The sequence below is a fragment of the Bison bison genome, unplaced genomic scaffold (genome assembly GCF_000754665.1).
Source record: "Bison bison bison isolate TAMUID 2011002044 unplaced genomic scaffold, Bison_UMD1.0 scf7180017864150, whole genome shotgun sequence".
Lineage (NCBI taxonomy): Eukaryota > Metazoa > Chordata > Mammalia > Artiodactyla > Bovidae > Bison > Bison bison.
Window position 1 is genome coordinate 186,286 of NW_011494722.1, and position 8,166 is coordinate 194,451.

An 8,166-nucleotide genomic window follows, 5' to 3' on the forward strand; every position below is an offset into this window, starting at 1 on the left:
GGAAGTGACCACAAGGAGTTCTCCAACATGTGCAATGGGGAGCAGTAACCACCCCAGGGGCAGCGGTGTCCTCAGAAATGCAGATTTCAGTTAAGGCAGGAAGGATGGAGGAGGCCAGTGATGTGTACAGCACAGACGACTGCTCACACAGGGTGCAGTGGAAGAGGCGGGGGAGAAAAGGAGCACCGGGGAAATTCAGGGCATGTGGAAATAAAGGAAAGGCTCTCAGATGGGTGAAAGGGTCAGCAAGCATAGTGGATGAACCTCCCATTTAGCACAGTGATTCAGATGCTTCCTTTGGTGGTATGGTAGCCTCTAGGAAGGAAGCTCCTATAGGCTCCATACCCCATCCAGCCACTCAACCCACCATCCTTCCACATATTCACCCATTCATTCATCTGATCATCCTTCATCCATCCTACCATTCTTGAATTTGTTGTTGTTCACTCACCAAATCATGTCCAACTCTGCAGCCCCATGGACTGTAGCACATCAGTCCTCCCTGTCGCTCAACAATCTCCCAGTTTGCCTACGTATTCTTGAATACATATCCTCAATTTTAGGTGTGTACCTCTTGTGTACTAAGGTTAGGAAGATGAATAAAATGCAGTCTCTGTTCAGATGTGACCAGAAAACCATGATTCAGTCTAGTAAGTGTTCTAGCAGCATGAGCCTAGGGGCCAGCACCACCTGAGTCTCTCCTGAGTGACTGCCCCTTATAGAGGGACTCGTGAATTAGAACCTAAAGAGGAAGATCCACAGGAGGGAAGGAAGTACAAATGTCCAGGGTGAAAAAATGAACACAGAGACTTCAAGATGAAGTCTGGCACTCCGGGATGATAGTGAGAAGTCTGTGCCTGTCAGATGTCTCGATAAAGCCGGAAAGAAGAGGAGTGGGCAGAGGGAGAGGCCTGGGGTCTCCCCGCTTTATCTTGGGAGCAAAGGAGAGCTGCCAAAGGAAGCTGGGCTGATGACTGCCGTAGCTCTAGTGCCAAGGGCATGCCCTGGAGAAGCACCTCAGGGAAGGAGGCCCTAGCTTGGCCTTCCCGGGGGCCCCAGAGTAATACTACAGCCCTCACAATGGGGCACAAATGACCCAGGGCAAATAGGTCCTGGCTGCTGCCTGTCTCCTCTGGTGCCCAAATGCCAGCCTCAGGCCTGACCCCTGAGTGGTCCACTTGGGAGCTGGTTCTTTCATCCCTTCACACAAACCCAAGTTCATCATCCCTGCCCCTCCTCCGCTTCTATAGCTCAGAAGCCAGTTTGTAGAGTGGCTTTATTCACATTCCACTGCCTGGAAAATCCTATTTCTCTTTCAAAACCCACCTTAGAGGTGTCCTCCTGGCATTCACTCCCAGCCCCTCACCACCAGAAGGAATCATCCCCACTGTGGGGCCTCTCCACCTGAACAGCCCCAGGGCTAGGTGAGGAAGTATGATGGGGAGCCAGAACCCACCCTGGGAAAGAATGGACCTGCTACTTTCCCACCTGGGGATCCCAGGGTGGGGCCTCTGTCCTGAGTGCCAGGAGTGGGTGCACTGGATTCAAGCTAAGGAGAGACTGCATAGTGGTCTCAGCAGCTGGCCACGCAGTCCAGCTGGAAGGCCTCAGGTTCCCTGGCTGGACTAGATGCTAGTTGGATTAGATGCTCAATGAGGACCTTCTGCCTCTGACCAGTGGTGGTGTGGTACATAGAGAAGTCTGGCCAGCAGGAGGCCAGACCCTGGGAGCTATCTTGTCCATGTGATGCTGAAATGAGATCTTGGTGTGCAGAGTGTGCCATCCTGTGCTGCTTTCTAGGGCAGCTTGGGGTCAGGGTGAGGTAGAACCCACTATAGTGGGGATTCCTCCAAGGTCTGCCTCCCACAGTTTGCTGCCAGGGCAAGACTCTAAGCCTCAGGAAGCTGAACTGGGGAGGGCAGAGGAACTGGACCTGTGGGACTGGGGCCTAGGGCAGGGCAGTGGGCTGTGCCCCCCAGGAGGACAGGGACTCGGGGGAGGGACAGAACACAGCCCCGGGCCTCCAGCCACACAGTCCTCACTTCCTGTTGTCTCAGGATGGTCCTGGCAGGATGCATCTGCCAGAGTTCTAGGCCCAGACCTCCCCTGGGGCCTGCTCCCACACTCCTCCAGGATCATACACACACACACACACACACACAGACATGTCAGTAACACACATGCACAAAATCACACACACACAGCACTCATCATCAGTCCTATAAACACAGATCTATGCCCACAGACGCCCATGCACACAAAGATAACACACGTGCACACATGCACACACATGTGTACACACGCACGCAACACTCTCCTGCTGGGAGGAAGATGGAGACTAAGAAGCCATGTGGGCAGCAGGGCCGAGGTCCTGGAGGGCTACAGGAAGTGTTTAACCAGGCGAGGCAGTTCTCTGTTTGGGGATTAGACCTGTTGGAATCATGGAGGGGCTGAGGCAGGGGGAGCAGGGAGTGGGGAGCAAGGGCAGCCCGAAGGTCCCTTGGGGGCAAAGGGAAACTGATGGAACCAAGCACACGTGAGATGGACTCCATGGGATGTAGAAGAGGGTAAGGCCACAGGAAGAATCCCAGGGAGAAACCAAGGCCTCAGTCTGGGGCATGTTTGGGGAGCTGCGCTTGCAGGACCCCCTCACAGGCAGTGGCTGGGGGGGGTCTTAATGCCAAGGAAATGTACTGCAGGCTTCGCCTAATGTGGGAGAAAGCCTGTGGTCTCCCCTGTTGACTTCATGTCGGCAGCTCCACTCCTGGGGGACCAGAGGCCTGAGTTCAGCCCAGGCCTCAATCAGGGCTCACTTGGGGCTGCAGCCAGTGGGCAGGCTAAGCCTGAGGCGGAGGTTCCCAGATGTCTTGGGCCATATCAGTCCTGCTCTGGGCTGAAAGGCTAGGCAGCACCTGCCCTGCAGAGGGGCCCGCCAGCACCAGATGGATATCGTCCTGTGAACTTATGACCCAATTCCATGCTAACCCTATCTCCCAACCCAGGCCTGGCCAGTGGCTACTCCATGACCCCACCAACCCTGAACATCACGGAAGAGACATATGTCATCGATTCCAGTGACAGCCTGTCCATCTCCTGCAGGTATTCCGCCCTCACCCAGGGGGGCTTGGGCCTGGGTCGCTCCTACCTAGCAGACCATGGAGACTATAGAAGGCAGAGCTGATGGTGGCAGAGGACTCAGAAGGCAGCACCCCAGCCCCAAGGCAGAGAGGCCTCAAGGCTTAGGGGTGCTCCCAGGTGGCTTCAGTGTAGGTTCCTAGAGGCACAGACCATCCCCTGCCCTGTAGACGCAGGCATCCTGCAGCCTACCCCATTTCACCCATACCCACCTCACAATCTCCTACGGACCACAGATCTATCACCCTGCATCCATTCTTGAGTCAACCCGTAGTGACCCAGGCCACCCCATGCCCACCCCCAGGTCATCCTACACGGATGCTGCCTGCACCATAGGTTGCCTGCACCCACACTCAGCCACCCTTCACTGGCCCCAGACCCACCCGCACAGACCGCCAAGCTGTGATCTTCCCTTCAGCCCCAGCTGTAATCTGAGGCTCAGGCTTTTCTGAAGGACAGCCTGCCAAATGCAGGCCCAGGAGCCAGGTCGAGGCCCCAGGAGGCTCAAGGGTACCCTCCCCAAGTGCTGGTCTACCCTGACCTCTGAATGGGATCAGCTATGAGCAAGGCTGGGCCTCTGAGAGGCTCCACAGGGACTGTCCCCCAGGGCTGTGGCCTGGGCCTCTCTTGATGTCCTGTCTCCTTCGCCAGGGGGCAGCACCCCCTGGAGTGGGCCTGGCCGGGGGCTCAGGATGCACCAGTCCCAGAGGAGAAGGATGGTGAGGACACGGGGACCGTGCGAGACTGTGAAGGCACAGACACCCGGCCCTACTGCAAGGTTCTGCAGCTGCAGGAGGCCCACGCCAACAACACAGGCAGCTACCGCTGCTACTACAAATACATCAAGGCTCGCATTGAGGGCACAACTGCGGCCAGCACCTACGTGTTTGTGAGAGGTGAGAGAGCCCAGCACCCACCCCCAAGGGTACTCAGGAGCCATGGGCAGGGTCCTGGGTCCTCAAGAGGTGGCTGGCATCTGTGGCTGCAACCCCAGCCTTGGGACCCTGGGGGAGGGGGCGCTGCCCTGCAGCTCCACACCTGGGCAGAGACTCCCTGAGCCCCACCCCGCCACACACCCTGTCCCCTCTCTTCAGACTGGGAGCAGCCATTCATCAACAAGCCAGACACACTCCTGGTCAACAGGAAGGACTCCACGTGGGTGCCCTGCCTGGTGTCCATCCCCGGCCTGAACGTCACGTTGCGCTCGGTACAGCCCCACCCCAATCTCTACCCTCAATCCGGCCCTCCAGTTCTGTCCCTGGGAAAATGGCCAATTGTCTGGCCAAGGGGCAGGGGGTAGCTGGGCCCTGACAGCCACTGCGTCCCTACAGCAAAGCTCAGCACTGCAGCCTGATGGACAGGAGGTGGTGTGGGATGACCTCCGGGGCATGCGGGTGCCCACCCTCTGCTGCGTGATGCCCTGTACCTGCAATGTGAGACCACCTGGGGCGGCCAGGCCTTCCTGTCCAACCCCTTCGTTGTGCACATCACAGGTAGGGGGCTGCCTGGGGCTGTAGGACCCTCCCCAGCGACTACTCCCCATGTCCTGGACAGGAACCCTCTAACTCCAAGCAGTGGGGCTGTAGGTACCATGGTTTGGCTGGTCTCAGGGGATGCCCTGTGCCCTGTACTCTACATGCACTGTCCTACAAAGGGCATGGGGGTCCCTGTGCATGTGTCACCAGGCAATGAGCTCTATGACATCCAGCTGTTCCCCAAGAGATCGCTGGAGCTGCTGGTTGGGGAAAAACTAGTCCTGAACTGTACCGTGTGGGCCGAGTTCAACTCAGGTGTCACCTTTGACTGGAACTATCCAGGGAAGCAGGTGAGCTCAGCATCCCTGGCAGGGGCTGTACCTGAATCATCCCCAGGAATCCCTGTCGCGGCCCACACTCACCCTGGTCTGGCCCACATGTACTTCCCTCTGTCCCAGGAGCCCCTGTCTGATAGGGAAGTTTTCCTATGCCAAGGAAAACTCAGAGTCTGAGTCCAAGGCTTCTGGAGCTGCTGCTGGTTGGGCTGGGGTGGGGGGGGGTGTGCCTATGGGGGTCAGTTCTGTCCGAGCCCACTTGCTCTGACCCTGTTCTTCCCCTGGTCCTGGGCAGGCAGAGCGGGGTAAGTGGGTACCAGAGCGGCGCTCCCAGCAGACTCACACAGAGCTCTCCAGCATCCTCACCATCCACAACGTCAGCCAGCGTGACTTGGGCCCGTACGTGTGCCAGGCCAACAATGGTATCCAGCAGTTCCAGGAGAGCACTGAGGTCATTGTGCATGGTACGGCCTGTCAGGCCATTGTGCCCAGCATGGCGTGGGCTAGGTTGGGTGTCAGTTGTCAAGCCTGGAGCACAAGGGTTCTTGTGCAGTGTGGGCCCAGGGTCATAGGTCATGGTGCACCCGAATAATGTGGAGTCCAGCCAGAGGGAAGGGAGGGTCATGAGTGGATGGACTGCCCAGTTCCCACGCCCCAGAGAGCAGGGCATCTGGCCACTGGGGGTGGCTGCAAATCCCTGGGTGGTGGTGGGTCAGCCACACCAGCCCTGGCTTTACCCTGATGTCTCCTGTCTGACAGAGAAGCCCTTCATCAGCGTCGAGTGGCTCAAGGGTCCGGTTCTAGAGGCCACGGCAGGAGATGAGCTGGTGAAGCTGCCCGTGAAGCTGGCGGCTTATCCCCCACCAGAGTTCCAATGGTACCTCCCTTGTTCCTGCCCCTCCCTACCCACCAAGTCCAGTGCAAGAAAGAGCCACAGAGAGGGAAGGGCAAAATTCCCCCCATCAGGGCCTACTTCCTGAGACCTAGATGGGGACCTGTGCCTGGAGTGGGGGACCCCCTATGAAGATTCCAAGGAATATACACATCATGTGGTATTTTGGCTAGAGGGAAGATTGGCCTGAATTGCTGCTAAACTGTGAAAGAGTGTGAATACTGGCCTCCTATTATGTGTGGGTGTGGTGGGCATAGCACAGGGCTTTATCTAACTCTTTCCTGCACCCACTCAGCCTGAGGGCCCCCACTGGAGGGGATCATACAGGAATGGCTTCAGGTCTCCTAGGCTCCTCTCCAAACAGGTTGCCACTCCCAGGATACTTCTAACCAGAATTTTAGAGATATGATAAGAGTTTCACAAGGATTTCTGGGCTGGGCCCGAGAGCTGTGTGCCAGTGAACTAGAGCTTCCGGGAGGCCTACAAGTTCAAGATCCCTGCTCTGGGTGTGACCTGAGAATAAGGTACTCCTTGCAGGGTATGCCAAGAGTCAGAAAGAGGTCCCTCAGTGGTGGCTTTACTTTCACCAGATGCTCCCCGAGAACTCGGGAAGGCACAGCACCCCACCATGCACCCTTCAGCCTCCTGAGCAGTCTATATGGCCTGATCCTGGGAGATCACACTCTAGTCTGACTCTCATCATACACAGGAGGGAAATAGGCCAGGAAAGGGTAAAGGCATTCCTGCCCAAGCCCTGAGCCTCCCGGGACTCATCTGCTCTTTCACAATTGGCCAGGGGAGCCTCGCCTTTCTAGCCTGGAGCACCTCCTACCAGACAGGATGACCTTTTCTGAAAGGCTAGAGCTTGGCAAGAAGAAGCCCAGACATTCTCAGCCAGCATCCCACTTCTCTGGCCATAGTCCGGAAGCAGGCTTCTCCTGGGAGGGCCCTGGAAGCCCTGGGCCTGGGACTTCTGTGACTCTCCCTGTGAGGCACAGGCTTTGGGGTCCGTCAGGGCCACCTGGTGCAGGACCGGGACACTTGAGATAGTATCCTGAAGGGCACTGGTGCAGTCTGGACTAAGGCCCTGTCCCCTGCTTTCCAAGGCCAGTAGTACTGACCCTATCTGGGAGAGTGGCCAGCTCTGTTGCATCAAAGATCTGGTCCAGGCCTGATCCTCAGGCAGCTGACTTCCTCTTGCCATTCCCACCACATCTGGCCCTTTCTTTTTTTTCTCTCACTTGGTCAATATCTGCCTCCAAGAAGTGCTCCGCTGGGCCCACTGTCCACTGGGACACCTGCCCTGGGGCATTAGTGGTGAGCATAGCCCCACCAGGGTCCAGTCTTCCAGGTAATCATGTGGTGATTACTAGCAAGTGAACAGACAGAAATCTAGTGGACAGGCTGGTCCTCGCCCCCGAAGCAGCCTTTGTGTGTCCAGCACCATGCTGACTCCAAGGCTATATCTTGGGAGACCTGACCACACCTACAAGAAGGAGCATTTGGTTTCCCTGGTTTTTAGGTGAAGACTTGGGGGCTTGGGGCAGTGAAGGAGTGTGCCTAGGATCACAAACGCAGCAGGTAGCAACTAGGATTCTGCACCAGAGCCCAGCAGGCCTCCCAGCCTGGCCTTACTCTGCCCTGCCCTGCTGTATTACTTCTGGCAAGTCAAACCTCTTCTGAATGGGCTGTGGTGCAGCAGTTGAGAGCCAGGCCCCTATATGCCCCTCGCTGTTACTTTCCATCCTGAGGGCTGTGCTTTCCTCGTGTCTCTCTGGCTTAGTAAACCAGAAGACGATGCCTTCCTGAGGGCTACTTCCAGGCAGAGGCCAGAGCTTGCGTTCATTCCCAACTCAGGACTGGAGAGGAGTCTCCTTTGGGGTATGAGTCATCTATTTATACCCATGTACACTGAGAGCCTATGTGTGCTGGGTGCCGCTCTTCACATAGGGCATACGGCAGTGGCCGTACGTACAGCTCAGTGTGGGAACCGACAAGCAACAGGCGCCTCTGTGAACGCTAGCGTCCAGACACGGAGGGCCAGCTAGCGTGCAGGGCCGAGGGCCAGCTCCTGGTCCACACAGCTGCTCTGATGGCTGGATGATGGTGGATATAGGAGAGAGGGAGCCCTGCAGGTGTCTAGCATCCAAGCAAAGCAGGAAAGTGAGTACAAAGGCCCTGGGAAAGGGGGCAGGGCAACAAGAAGCCCACGCATCTGGAGAGCTCCAGGAAGGGCAGAGTCAGGGTCAGGGCTCCCAGACCCACACGTGATCAGGGTCTGAGCTGCGCCCTCGGGGACCACTCCTCCACTCCTTCACAGCACAGCCCC

The 8,166-nt window shown here is 57.2% G+C and overlaps 1 protein-coding gene across 1 annotated transcript in view; it reads left to right on the top strand.

Moving 5' to 3' along the window:
- FLT4 (fms-related tyrosine kinase 4) overlaps positions 1–8,166 on the top strand; it is a 41,638-nt gene that overhangs the window by 11,136 nt on the left and 22,336 nt on the right. Inside the window, 8 exon segments of the mRNA XM_010840931.1 lie at positions 3,003–3,099; positions 3,787–4,031; positions 4,230–4,342; positions 4,467–4,533; positions 4,536–4,628; positions 4,821–4,960; positions 5,241–5,409; positions 5,705–5,822. Of these exon segments, the coding sequence (XP_010839233.1) occupies positions 3,003–3,099; positions 3,787–4,031; positions 4,230–4,342; positions 4,467–4,533; positions 4,536–4,628; positions 4,821–4,960; positions 5,241–5,409; positions 5,705–5,822 (1,042 nt within the window).